This window comes from Harmonia axyridis, chromosome X, assembly GCF_914767665.1.
Source record: "Harmonia axyridis chromosome X, icHarAxyr1.1, whole genome shotgun sequence".
NCBI lineage: Eukaryota > Metazoa > Arthropoda > Insecta > Coleoptera > Coccinellidae > Harmonia > Harmonia axyridis.
In genome coordinates this window covers 463,985-478,966 of record NC_059508.1, presented here as the reverse complement: position 1 = coordinate 478,966, position 14,982 = coordinate 463,985, and the positions used below count along the sequence as shown (strand labels likewise).

General features: G+C 33.7%; 1 protein-coding gene across 1 annotated transcript in view; it reads left to right on the top strand.

Annotated features, from left to right (window-relative positions):
* LOC123686208 (lachesin-like) overlaps window positions 1-11,529 on the top strand; it is a 99,271-nt gene extending 87,742 nt beyond the window's left edge. Inside the window, exons 6-9 of the mRNA XM_045626222.1 lie at window positions 1,635-1,766; window positions 3,652-3,771; window positions 8,703-8,873; window positions 9,446-11,529. Coding sequence (XP_045482178.1) covers window positions 1,635-1,766; window positions 3,652-3,771; window positions 8,703-8,873; window positions 9,446-9,777 — 755 coding nt within the window. The 3' untranslated portion in view covers window positions 9,778-11,529. The remainder of the gene's footprint in view (window positions 1-1,634; window positions 1,767-3,651; window positions 3,772-8,702; window positions 8,874-9,445) is intronic.
* The last annotated feature ends 3,453 nt before the right edge of the window (window positions 11,530-14,982 follow it).

Sequence of the window (14,982 nt, the reverse complement as noted above, 5' to 3'; positions counted from 1 at the left end):
GCGAATGCCCCATCCGGCAGTTCAGTCTCAGGTAAAACAAATTGAAAACGTTGTATAGAGTTGGGGGGGGGGAGAAGAGAAAATTCCCATTTTCGCAAACCTGTTCCGTTAGAATTCTCGACAAGGACTTTTTTTTGAAGAGAATAAAACTCTTCTTAGATCATACTATGCCGAAATCATACAAAAAATGAACACAAGAAACGAAAAATGTGGTTTGAAATTCATTTAACGACGATTCCAGAGAATATTTCATTTTTCTTCAACAATTCGATTTTTTCACAGGAATTTTTTGTGTACATGAAGTTCAGCGATAGAATAATTCATCTCGGAATTAATTCAGCTATGAAGAGAATAAATAATTAAGTCCTCTTATGTGAACAAATTGACTAATTTATTGACAAAATGTAGAAGATATAAAATGGTTGGAGTTTTTGTGAGTGTCTAGTTTATGGCAAAATAGCAGCATTTTTTATGAAAATCTTCGAATTTCTATGGAACAAGACCGATTTAATTCAAAATGAACAAATATGAATATTTTTCAAGAAATAAATTCTGCTTTTTTACCATGAACTCGACATCAACAAAAATTCCGTCCATCCTATACATTTCTTGAACAAATCAGTTCATCAGTTCTAATCAGAGGACTTCATAATTTATTCTCTCCATTGATGAAATTCATGTACACAAAAAATTCATCTCAAATTTAGCATAGATATTCCAATTTCAAGATTTCATCTTGTGATATGTTAATTTTGAATGCAAATCTACAGGGTTATATTTTTTCTAGAACAGTGTCCACTTTTTGCCTCCAGAAATTTTTTTGGTGGACCACTGGTAGTTTATAAAAATGTGAATAGAAACTTTGGTCCAGTAATACACTTTTTGGTTTCCTGCAGTTTTGTCGTATCTGCTACTGATTTCGATAAAAAAATTTTCGAACAATTCTCTATTAAACTTAAGCAAAATCCAAATTATTATAGAGATCCAGTTAGTATAAGCTGTGATGAATAAATTAATTATATGTTTTGGTAGTTATTTACCTACTTTGTAACGAATGTAAATAAAGATTGGATAAACTGGTATCATCATCACAAAAAAATAGAACTAGAAGAAACACCCTGTATCGCGTAAACAAAGCGTTTACGGGCTCATGCTTAGAGGACTTTTTTTCAAATGATCCGAGAAATCTGTTATTTTCGTTTGTACCTGCAATTAACCAATGCCCTTTATGTCATAACGGATAACACTTCGGAAGTTAATAAATTAATTGTATTTATTATAACGGTTCGAAGATTCATGCGATTTTGAGAAACAAATTGGCATGAATACGTATAAACCCCTTCATTCCTTTTCAAATCGTTTCCTTCCTATTGTCGAATCATTCATTGAGAAAACGGAGGCAGTAATAGAATTCCAGAGGCGTAATAAATGCCAATCAATTATAGGAAAGAAAACGTAGTAGTTAAAATAGGAACAGGTGTGAACAACGGTTGGAGAAATTGAGTTAAGATAGAGAATAATTCAGTAACAACTCTATAGTTCATTCGAAATAGCGTTTGGGAGGTTTAACTGCACCCTGGGGCAATCGTAAGCCAGTTTCTGATAAATGCAAATGTGAATGAATTTATTTTCAGTGCTGCGATCATTCGATGGTGAAGTCTTGACATTAACAAATGTACAGAGAACAGATATGGGAGCGTATTTGTGTATAGCAAGCAATGGTATTCCCCCATCAGTCAGCAAGCGGTTCACTGTTCGTGTACACTGTAAGTTTACCTGCCTACAAAAACAATTAAGTTCAACTCGATCGCCTTATTACGATTATACCAAAACCTTTGGCAAATAAATTTGTGGAATTACACTCTGCCTCAATTGGATTCACCTGCTTATAATTTAAATGCCCTACATCCCTATTTATTCACTTTATTCGCTTACTTGCCTGGCAAATGGCGCTGCTACCCACCTACATTTAAATTACTTTTATCTCAGATATTTTCCACGTTTTACTTTTGGAATTTCCGCATATGTGGCTGAAATTATACAGAAGATTCCGAAAACCGACGAGCCTGTTCTGCTAACCGTGAACAACCTCTAATTTTATCACCGCATTTTGCAGAATTATTGTAATTATATGTATTTGCTCGAGCTGATTCAATTCTGCATTTTAACCGACCAAATTCGTAACATTCTGAACTTCAATTAACAGTGTTGGGATACTTCAGATCAGGCGACCAATTTGGACTAAGCCAACGCTTTAACTATATATTTAGACTTTGTCAAGGTAAATAAAACAGATGTGAGTTGAATTTACAAATATGAATAAATAAAAGGTAAACAGTGTTCAAATATATTCATATTAAGTTCATATAGTCGAATGAAGATAATTTGTTTGATAACCGAGGATATAAGTAATTCACAGAAAAAAAACACTTTGCTAAACTAATAAAATCTAAGAAATAATGACATAAATATGAAAAACTTTATTATAGAATTGCAATCACTGTCAAAACAAAATCTCGAATGAGTAATATTTTGTTTATCATATAGTTGCCATGTGTTAACATATTTATTATATTCTTAGATTTTGTGTATGAATCCTGTAATTTACGATCTCGTTCAGTTTTCTAATTGTATATTCTAAAACAAGTTGTAGAATGGGCTCCTTTTCCAACACGAATGCCAAATTCGAAAACGAGCGTCGAAGGAGCGAGTTTTCGAACGCACGAGTGTTGGAATTGCCTTCTGCAACGAGTATTAGACGATATTTTCTCTATTTTAGTCAAGTTTTGTGGAATATTGTCGAAATTCAATGAAAAATTCGGATTATATATACTAGTGACTTTTGTATTGTATCTTGGCAGTTGGTGTGACTGTTACGAAAATTGACAGATTACAGAATTTGAATATGAATCGTACGTTTGGAATTTTGAAAAAATTCACAATTACGCATTAAATTCGTGAATTATGTCTGACAAAAACGATCTAACACCATCAGAATTGAAAGAAATTGCGAATGATATCCAAATTATATTATATTGACAATTATTGACGTTTGTTGGAATTTGATAGGATTGGAAGTCAGTATACACAATCACAAAACGAAAAATATAACTGAAAACGATGCTGTAATGAGTTTATTACAGCACTGTTTTTAGAACTGTAATCAACTCATTACGATACTGAAATAGGATAAAAACATTTCGCTGATATTCCTTTTTTTTCCATTCATTTAACAATTCACTATCTTTGTGTTGTCAAGTCGAACTGAAGAAATAAGTGCATAAGCGAAATAATTTTCATGAAATTGAATGGGACCATTTAGTACTTTCCCATGTAGTAGATTTCAGTTGAGCATATGCTTATTTATGAGGCAGAAATTTCTCGATTGATTTAACAAATTGCTTACTGTCTATATCCAATATTCTCTGTAACCAATAAAATTACATTTTTTCTACTAAATCAGTTTTTAAACTTCGACTTTGCTACCTTGAAAACCCCGAATCGAAATTTTAAACTTTAATCGGATCATTTAACCCGTTCTAAAGTTTCCACACCCGTGACGATTCCAATTGAGGCATCAAAAAACCAGAAAATTGAGTATATTTCTCGAAATTTCCCATCACAAATCGAACGGAAATTCCATTTTTCCAGTTCATCCTTTGATAAGAGTGTCCAACCAGCTTGTTGCAGCACCAGTGACCAGCGATGTCCTAATTCAATGTTATGTCGAGGCCTCTCCAAAAGCCATGAACCACTGGATGCGGGACAACGGTAAGAACTCTCTTGAGCCAGGATTACTTGAGCCCGGAAATCTTATGTGCGACATTAAAGCAGGAAAAACGAGTCGATATGTTCATTTAACGATATAAAATTGCCATTACTCTTCTTGTTAAAAGATTGATGATGTTTCTCAAATGATGGCTTATTTCGGGACGAGGAAGTGAATCAATATGGAAGCTTTTGATTAACTGAGTCAAAAAACATTCTTATCCTCTTATTGTATTATGAAAAAGTTGAGTTTTACATGTCGTCAATTTTCAACTTTTTCGAAATTTCGAAATTTTTTACTGGCTAAAAACTTAATTGTTTTATGAAGCATTACTCTTACCATTAAATTATTCAGTAAAATTCTAAGAATTTTCTAAGGAAAGTCGGTAGGTATTTTCAGAATTGATGATCCCTGATTGGCCGAATTTCGAGCTCGCCTGAAATTTTTGATATCGATAAAAATTATTTACGAAAAATTGAAAGTTCCTTCAGAGGAATATTGTACCTTGTTATTGACTGATTTGATTACGTAGATCACTAAAATGCTTGCAGTAGAGCGATTATTCCTTTATTCCAGGAATAATTGGTTATAAACAGAAATTTATAATTCCTTCTTGGAAAGAATTTTTTTCGGGAAGTGAGCACTTCCCGGACGCTTTTTCTCTGAGGAAGTAGCATTTCCCGGCCTAGTGCGGAAAGTACGTACTTCCCTGACTAGGCCGGAAAAGAATCATAAAACCCATAGCAACCGAGATAATGGCTGACAGTTCATATGAAATTAGTTGTCAAAAATTTGCATGTTTTTTTATCGTAATCGCAATAAAATATGGAAAGCAGCAGCGATAGAGTTATTTTACATGGTTGCCGAAAAAATATTGTACGCAACACGCCCGAATACTTTTTTTTTGGACTCACAGACTTCCAGGACTCGCTTACGCTCGTCCTGGAATTTTGTCTATTCGTCCAAAAAAACCCTATTTTCCGAACTTGTTACGTAAATTACTATTTTTTCATTGATCGATCGGTTCACGTAGTTCGATAAAATGCACGCAGTTGGGCGATTAGTCCATTACCTCAAAAATTATGGGTTGTAAACTGAAATTTTCAAAGAAAAGTTTGAAATTAAAAATTTTTCATCAAGAACACGTTTCGAATGATACCTATTTTATCAATTGCATAAAAATAACAATGTCACGAAAGTCTGAACGCTGAGTTAACCGCGGTTCATCCTGAAACAATTCTACGTTTTCATTAGTCCATTTATCAACCTTAAATGAGATCGATAAGGCTTCCCCATTGTTGGAGATTTCGTGCACATGTATGATAGCTATTTCACAGTATCGGTTGTGTTGTTCATGCTGTGATAAAGTAACCTGTCACAAATTGATACAACGTCTGTATTAATTGCATCACTTCATCGGAACTTTGAACGAGATTACACCGGATTTATGGGTAGTGGAAGGATAACTTTGCAAAAAACCATGTCGTCTTTTATTTTTAGATGAATGAAATATCCGTTTCGAATCGATACAAGGAAGTGGAAATTGTAAATCGTTCATTTATTGCTTTGGCAAGACAACAGGTTTTTCGAATCGATTTCAATTATTACTATCTCAAATTTTCATTTGACGAATACTTTCGGAGATATTACGATTTTTGATGGAAATTCAATTTTTTCCATAATTTCGAGTTCGAATTTCTTCAAAACTGTGAGGTCTACGCAAAATCGGTGAGCGGTGCTCAGAATTGAGGATCCTCAACTAACCTTATTCTGAACTCGCCTGAAAATTTTCATATCGAAAAATTTCAGGCCTTAGAAAATTTTCTTCAAGACAATTTGGAAATTTCTTCATGGAAATTTTTTTTTCTTGATGAATCGGTTACGTGGAAGTTTGAAGTTCAGAGATCAGTGCATCAAGTCAGAAATTATAAATTTTTGAGAAAATATCAATCCGGTGAAAACTGAAACCTCATAAATTCGACTATATTCAAATTATAAGAGAAAATTGAAAAATGACGTGAGGATTCGAATGCGCAGAACAATATCCTATCACATAGATTCAAACCCATGTATTTCGAATCTTATAGCTTCATACATATTCTCCGAAAATATTCAGACGAAATATACTTCGTTGCAATTGAAATCAATGCAGATAAACCCAATATCCAATAGGAATATTCGCGAAAGACGAAACAATTCGAATAGGAAACTGTTCGAAACGGATTCAATCAAGTGATGTCCCACTACATCATACCAATCCAAGATTTGAGCAATTTTTTCACGTCGCTACGGATGAGAAACACTTGGTCCCCAATTTGTAACGTAGTATTTTCCGTGGCAATGAACACTAGCGTTGTTGCGAAACGGAAAATTCGATTCGGCTGAGAGACAGTTTTCCCACTCAGTATGCAAAGTGTATTGAAAGCAGGTGAGGATTGAAATTCATGAACCGTTTAGTTTAGAATAAAAGCAAGAGGCAGATCATTTGTTTTCGAAAAATTCCCCCCAACCTCTTGATAGCGGGGCGCTAGAATAATAACTTTCTCTACCCGTCTATTCGTTCTACGCGTGAATATGCGCATTTTTTAGACAGTGCGTTTTTGTTCGGCTATTCTGCATATTTCGAGGTTCGAGCTCCAATGACTTGGATATCAATATCTGAACAACATTTTCACTTCATGTACCGTGGTTTTCACCATAATTTGACCACCCCTTTAACTTTGTTTCTAAGAGAGATACAAAAAATTTTATCTACAAAAGTTTCACGAAATCGACTAGTGTTTTTTAAAATGATTTCACAAAATGTAATATATACAGAGTGGGCAACATATTGATTGCAACTCCATTTTTTCAAATGGAACACCCTGTATATTTTTTTATATTTGACTAGCTCTTTTTCGCCTGCTTTCGAATATATAACATATGTTTGGCCCTCCTTTGGCCTATCTCTCTTATTCTGAGTAACACAGAGTTTCAAATTTTAAGAACCTCCAGGCAAGCTCAGTAATCAGTCTTCAAAATTAATACAGGGTTTGCCATTTGAAAAAATGAAGTTGCACTCAATATGTTGCCCACTCTGTATTTATTTTATTTTGTGAAATCATTTCAAAAAACACTAGTCGATTTTGTAAAACTTTTGTATGTCTCTCAGTAACAAAGTTAAAGAGGGGGTCAAATTATGGTGAAAAATTCGGTACGAGCTGAATAACTCAAAACTAAGGAATTTGAAAATTTTTCTTCTTATAATCACCCAAAGATGCAAATCTTCAAGTAAGAAACACCCTGTCTATACTTCGTTTAAGTAGAGAGATCAATCAAAAACAACTTGTTAAGTTCTAGCAGTGGGCTGTCCAAACCAAAAAAACCTCAAAACACTCTGAATTTTGAAAATTTAGCAAGTACAGATTTATCTATGATCAATTGGATTCAAAATTTCACTTGCGGTTTAACATTCCTATGAGTTTGAAATTTTCTACATTATTGTAAGAATTTGGAAGCAGTTATTTTCCTTAAATGAACTTACTTAAATTGTCCTAAGTACTCACCGACGGCTAGCTTTCATTATTTAATGTAATTGGATTTTTTTCCATTATAAACTTTGAAAGAATTCATTATTTTCCCAGAGAATCGTTGTATCTTCATCATCACAACTAGCGATTGACCATCGAGACATCATAAATCTAAAATAAAGAACATATTTCAATCTCGTCAACACCATTGGATAAAATATATGATAATTTCAATTGTAGGTTACTTGTAAAATGTACCTAAAATACCTTGGAAATAAACAACTGGAGAAAAACTGATTGATTCACGAAAATCTCGTATTTTTGGATTTATCTGATATGTCATCTGAGTTTCTGAAATTGCTGGTGTGCCAAAGCATTCTCAAAAAAAAACGTTTCTAACGTTCAGCCTCCTTGAATATATTCTGATTCAAAGAAGATTCTATAGCAACTAAACATCTTTGAGGTTTTCACAAATAATTGGTGGGATCTTACTAATGTTTTATCGATAAAAAAGTAGATATTCGGTACCCCTTCTTTCCGTCACCATAGTTACCACCTTAGTTACTATGGTGAAGAGAAGTGAGGGATACCGATCTTTACCGATCATTAACGCATCAATCGATAATAAATTAGAAAGATCCTACTACCGAATATTGAACTGACACCTGACGAACATGTGTTCGATTATGGGAAACTGAAAATTGCCCCATATAATTCTTGCTAACTGGTCGATGAAGAAAATATCATAGAAATAATAATAATATTTCTATTAGTGACATAGTCGCTTGTGACTGATTTATTATTTTACACATCATCAAAAATACGTAAAGAGGTTCATACACTCTAATTTCAACATTTTCGAGAATTTCTATAATGAAATATTAAATTGACACCTCGAAATGATTCTGTTAATTCAAAATAAGACAACACACATCAGACAGCTGACAAATTGAGACTTTATCTGCTGAGTTTTGATGATAGCATATTGTAGTATATAATTCTCGCTAACTTGTCGATGATGAAACATCTGAACGAACTTATTGTACCCGTTCCATTATTAATTCACAAAAAAATTCGACTTTTCTGCTGAACTGTTTGTTTTCAGTACATCTACACTCATTGATCATTCGAAAATAGCGAAATTCTCCGTTTTGATTCGAAATACTCCCTTTTTATTAATTAGGATGCGTCAATTTAAACAATATTATTTAGAATCTAGTAGAAATATCTGTCTTTCTTTATGCGCAGAACGTCATCCATTGTTTCAACCAATAGTTGAAAACTTTTGTATTTTTTGCGTATAATACGAATCTGCAATAGAAAACAGAGGTTTCATTTGAAATATTTTTCCGTAAGATGTTTCCTCTTCGAGATTTTCGACCGAATTCAGACTAGAAACTCACTGACAGTTGTATTTTTTCTAGGAGAAAAGTTACTTCCCAATGACAAATATGAAATGAGTGAAACTTATTTAAATGAATATTCCCTACTTATGAATCTGACAATAAAGTATCTAGAGAAGAGAGATTTTGGGGGATACATATGTACCTCTTCCAATGCTCTTGGTAAAGCTGATGGTGTTGTACGATTACAGGGTGAGTTCACTAATCCACATGAAATTAATTTCAAAGAAGCACCATAACAGGCCAATTGAAAAGTCCCCAGTCTACCATAGTAAAACACATTTTACTAGCAGAATTCGATTTTATTATTCAACCTAGTTGCCTTCGAGGGCATTATTTTGAGAACAGGAAAAAGTCGCTGGGGGGCAGATCTGGCGAATACGGTGGATGCAGAAGCAATTCGAAGTCCAATTCATGCAATTTTGCCAATTGTTTTCATTGATTTGTGACACGGCGCATTGTCTTGATGAATCAGCACCTTTTTTTTCAAATAACAAAAGTAGCTACACTCACAACGCAATATCTCACGAACTATTGGTCGGACTGCTGTCAAATTTTGACACGTATCGTTTGAAGGTTGGTACTAACTAAAAATCATGGATTTAATACTAGCACCGCCACCTGTGCATGAGACGTTTCAATTGGCCTACTGTCTTTATTTCTAATGGCATTTCATCTTCGTTCTTCCCATTGGATTTCTACAAGACGTATTGTTGCCAATACTATTGTTACTCATATAAATCAAAGAGCTTTATATTTTTCAGAATTACATTTGGCCGTGAAGACCACAAGTACTACCACACAAAGGTACATTGAAACAAAACCAAGAAAGACACCTCATAAAGAAAAGCCGAAGAAGTACAAAGCTCCAAGACGGAAAGAGACTGATCAAATCGAAGAACAACCAGAATCTACAACAGTTCTAACAACTGAAATTAGAACTATTTCTCCAGACGAATCTCTTACAACTGTCAGCAGATCCCCAGCTTGGATACATTTACTGAATAATGGATCTGGAATACCTTCACCGACCAAATACTGTTGCATTTTTGTTATTTTTGTATTTATAAAGTGTTACAGGTCTATATGTGTATAGGCTAAGATGAAATTGAATATTCATTGAAAATTATTTGTTGAATTTATGTTTGGTAGAGAATCGGTATTATTCGAAGTCTTCCTTGCATTCGAAAACCTGGATAACCGGGTTCATATCATCATGTCTTCCCATCATCATCATCAAGAGAAATTCGGAAATCGAATCCATAAAAATTAGCTAATGAAGAACCAAAATTTTTTTTCATCGATAGGGTGCCACTTTTTTTGATAGGGAAATGACGATACCTAGTCATTTTGGTACGTTTTTTCATCGTGGACAATATAGGATACGTCAAAAGGTTCTGTTATGTTTCTAGAAGCACACCAAAAATTTTTTCGTCATATCAATGTATTTCATCTTTGAAACTGTTGACGTTCCTAAATATATAACAAACTTCTTCCTTCCCAATATCATATATATGGATGATCTCGTCTGGTGTTAACTGCAATCATATCATCTTAACTTTATGAATATCCCTCATCCCCATTCAAAAAAAGCATATAAATATTTTTTCAATATTGGAATTAAATAAAAAAAAATCACGAAATATTTTTGATCGAATAAATTGATAAGTTGACAATATAGTTGAAATAGCAGTGAATTCCTAAGATGACAATAGCTTATTTGTATAATATTAATATTCTAATAAATGTGAAACTAATATTGTGATTACTCTTTCTGACAAGGAATTGGAATTTTGTATGATTGATCATGCCGACAATAACTTTAGAGAATGACGTAAACACTGGTTTTATGCTAGATGACAATATTAGATCGTGTTGAGTTATAATTTATACAATGAAAAAAAATCAATCCGATGAACGTGACAATAACCAAGAGTGCATTTTAGGACCTGAAAGAAAGTAGGATTTTAATGACTTTCAGATGATTCCAAGAAACAAATAGGAAATGCATTTAAATTTGATATTACGCTGGAAAGAGAGAATGTTAAATCCTACTCACTTTCTCTCAATTTTGAAATAAACGAAGAATAAACCTCACACTGGAGAACCTCAGGAAAAAATATTTTCTGCTGTAATATTATTTGTCAAATCGTTGTGGATGAGCTTGTTATTGTTTGAGGAAAAAATTCCAATGAAAGACGAATAGAGGTGCTCTAAACGAAATAGTCGAATGGTTCAACTAAATGTGAATGTCATTCGATGAAACACATCATGAATTTATATATGAAAACATAAAATATTCGTATGAAAATATAACAATCATTATAATTGTTTTTAGAGTAGATGAATCATGTATCAAATAAAGAAATGTTACATTTGTTACCAAGTTTTCAATCGATGTGTACATGATGAAAATGTTGACAGAACAGTTGATCGCTATTTATTGCAGTTATCAAAGGCCGTATTATGAATTGAATTATCATACAGGGTATTTATAGAAATACAGTGGTGACTGCTGCAATATTTCGTTCGAAAATCTATCGCACAGATGTACAGGGTGATCTTAAACATTCAGGAATTTGTTTTATCCCAAATCCAATAAAAGCAAACATATATTTCACGATGTAGTTGCATATAATAAAATAGACTGGAAAATTTGGATTTCACTACTCCGAAATTTCATAAATGACAATAAGTAGATATTGAACAGTTTACATCAGCCACAAGGGACTACAAATTCGAATGAGCAGAATAGAAGAATGCTGACATTTTCATCGATGTGTCTTGTGTAAAAAAAAATACAAATGTACTATGACAATAATATTATTCAATAAATAATTTATACGAATCCCTTTATTTCAACTTTCCCTCATCTCAATTGAAATTAATTAAAAAAGGTCTTGAATCCATCGTAGAGCATTGGCATAAATCTTATCTTTCACGTGGCCTCAAATAAAAAAATCTAAAAGTGTAAAATCACAAGATCTCGTTGGCCAATTGTCATCACTTCTTCGAGAAATAATATGGAAAAGTTTTATTGCAAAATTGCAATTATTTCGTTGCATATGTGGCACGTAGCACCGTCCTGTGAAAAATGATCTTTATTCAAATCAATATCTTCCATTTCCGAACATCATTCTTGGACTTTACTTATAAATCCTTATTAATTGTAATTTTTCGATGGAAATTGGAATCATTTTGATGCATTTCAAGCATCCAATCAGCGAAAATACGATGTTGCTGGTGATCGACAGGTTTGAGTTCTTGTGTTAACCGAACTTTGAAAGCCTTAAGACCTAAGTCTTCATGCAAAATATGGTGTAATGTCCTTGGTGAAATGCCTTCTTCTCGACAAACCTAGGTTTTCGTCAACACTACGTGGTACAGCAGTAAAATTTTAAGTTGTTCTTGTGCGACTCACACGGTTTCGATTCGTCACATCATCATTTCGTCCACACAGCTCATATGTGCTTCAAGACGACCCAAAAGTGTCTTAGTTCTGCGAACTGCGACTGCTAAATTGTCACCAATTTCGAAGCGTGTATCTTTCCATTTTTATTGATGGTGTAATTTTAACTTGTTAAATGTCAATAGATGACAGCTTAGAAAATGTCAGCTACCCAGATAGCGGGTTATTCGAAATGGAAACTCTTATTGGAAAGCCATTTAGCTTCTGAAGATACATTCGAGAATAATTTAGTTTCCTCTGATGAAACTCAATATAGAAACCTCATATCTCGAACCAATTTGCCAGTTATCGACTAATTTGAATGAACTTCAAACGGAGAAGTCAACTCTCAATACAGATTAGTAGTTGTATTCGCCAGAGGATTCCATATCTTTATTGGACGTGTCCAGAAGCTGAATGGCATTCCAGAAATTCATCAAGGTCGTTGTCATGAACGTAATAGACCATTCGATATTAGCGAATTCAAAAAACCAAACAAGGGGAAATACATACAGGGTGGCCATTTGGAAACGAAACAGACGAGGTTACAGCCGAAATAAAGTTTTTCGATAGAAATGCTCGGACAGGTCGATTTCTGTTTCGAGGGGGACAACTTAAGATGTAGGTTACAGACGCATAGCGCTTCAACCCTTGCTGCTACAACCCCCACCCCCAATTTTTGAATAGGGAAGATGGGGTGAGTGATACCTCCATTTAAAGGTATTTTTATACTGATTTCAGCACAGTAATTGTTTTTTCATTTTATGCATTAGTTCTCGAAATATTCATGCGTTAGTTAGTTAGGAAGGAAGCCACAGTCATGGTTGTTTTGAAGCTCAAAATGTCGATTTTTCACAAAACACTACAAGTGCCATGAAAACACCACTTCATTTTCAAATACTTAGTTAAGAATATTTCGAGAACTAATGCATAAAATGAAAAAACAATTACTGTGCTGAAATCAGTATAAAAATACCTTTCAAATGAGGTATCACTCACCCCATCTTCCCTATTCAAAATTTGGGGGTGAGGGTTGTAGTAGCAAGGGTTGAAGCGCTATGCGTCCGTAACCTACATCTTAAGTTGTCCCCCTCGAAACAGAAATCGACCTGTCCGAGCATTTCTATCGAAAAACTTTATTTCGTCTGTAATCTCGTCTGTTTCGTTTTCAAATGGCCACCATGTATAGATTAGAAGACCCGTATCCAGCTTATCGTAAAGATTTGATATTGCTCCAGGTTCTTTATCAACATCTACTGACTCATATTAATAATAATGGAACAATTGTCTTCGTAATATTAAGAATATCATATTTACTAATAGGATTCGATATAAAAAAATTCGCACTCGTAATCAGGTATGGAACTTGATAAGTTGGAATAATAGAATAAGAACCATTCTTCATTCAGTCTGTTACAGTTTTGTTTGAGCTATGGAGACCAGATTTTTTACCGAATACGAAGACGTTTTAATTCTAGTTAACTTCGTGCGTTACGGGGGTAATTACAACTTGATTTTCGAATGTTTGGGTAGGAGGAAGTCGAGGAATAGCATCAAGAGACGGTTCGAAGATTACATACGATTCTACCCTTACAAAGTTGGTAATTGGACTCCTTACGAAGACCACATGATAAGACTCTGGGGTAACCTGGAACCCTTCATGGACCCATGGGATAAACTTGCGTTCACCTTCAGCAGGAGAGCTCAGGACATGAGAAATAGATATAGAAAATTGCAGACGACTGCTGGAAGATTATACTATGGTCCGAGATCTTTGCGAAGCATCCATCTTTATCAGAGAGGTAGAAGAGTGTTAGATGTTAGTTATTACATTCTGCATAATGGAATACAACCCCACATGCATACTATTAAGGAATTTGTAAATACGCTCAAACTTTTTGATGATAGTTTTATGGACCAATCGTATGAATACCAAGTAGATGGAGCACTGTAATCCTTTACGAAAAAAAAACATGAATGGATAGATTGACTACTTTTCACCTCGCCTAATCAATAATATATATTTTATAGAATTCGTAAAATTGTGACATATTTTTGGAATAAAAAGGTTTTCACTTCTTCCTAGTTCATTCAAGTTCGTTACTAATATATTTAAGTGGAAATCTGTATTTATTTGTAGTTATTCTCAATTCAAGAAAATTGTATAAGAGTGATCCATATATGATCAAGCAGGTAAATCAACAATTTTATTCCGTTTTTCGATATTACTTTTTTCATCCTTCTTCATAAGTTTCTACAATCTCAAATCTCAACCTTCAATTCGATCTCAAATTGAAGAAAACTATTCAAAACGCTCTATCGAAAACAATTTTTCAGCTTGAAAAGTAATCTTTTCTGCAATTGAATTTTTTGTTATTCCCTCTGAGAGAACCCTGTTATCAAGGAGCTCCATCTGTATCAACCAGGGGTATCAAACTCGGAGAAAATCAATAGAACCTCTCTTGGTTTTCCAGAGATCGGTTTTCGTTTGGTGCTTCTACTCATTCAGTTGAATTCATATAATGTAGATGTCACAACTGTTCAGTTGTCTTCATTTCAGTAAAACATGTGAAAAAAATTTTATTCAGTTAGAATTTTTTGATTATGCTGAATATTCATCAATTCTAAATTTCATTATAGGTTTCAGTAGTAGAATTAACTGTAATCCCATATTTATGTTTAGTTCTCATTCGAATCTAGAACTTCACCTGGGTTTTTGAAAAAGCATTCCCAAATCTTCTGAAAATATTCGAAGTTTACCGAGTTTTTATAAAAAAATGATCTTTCCTAGTACAAATCAGTATTTTCTGAAATGAATATGGAAAAACAAGCGTAGTTCAAATGATATTTCAA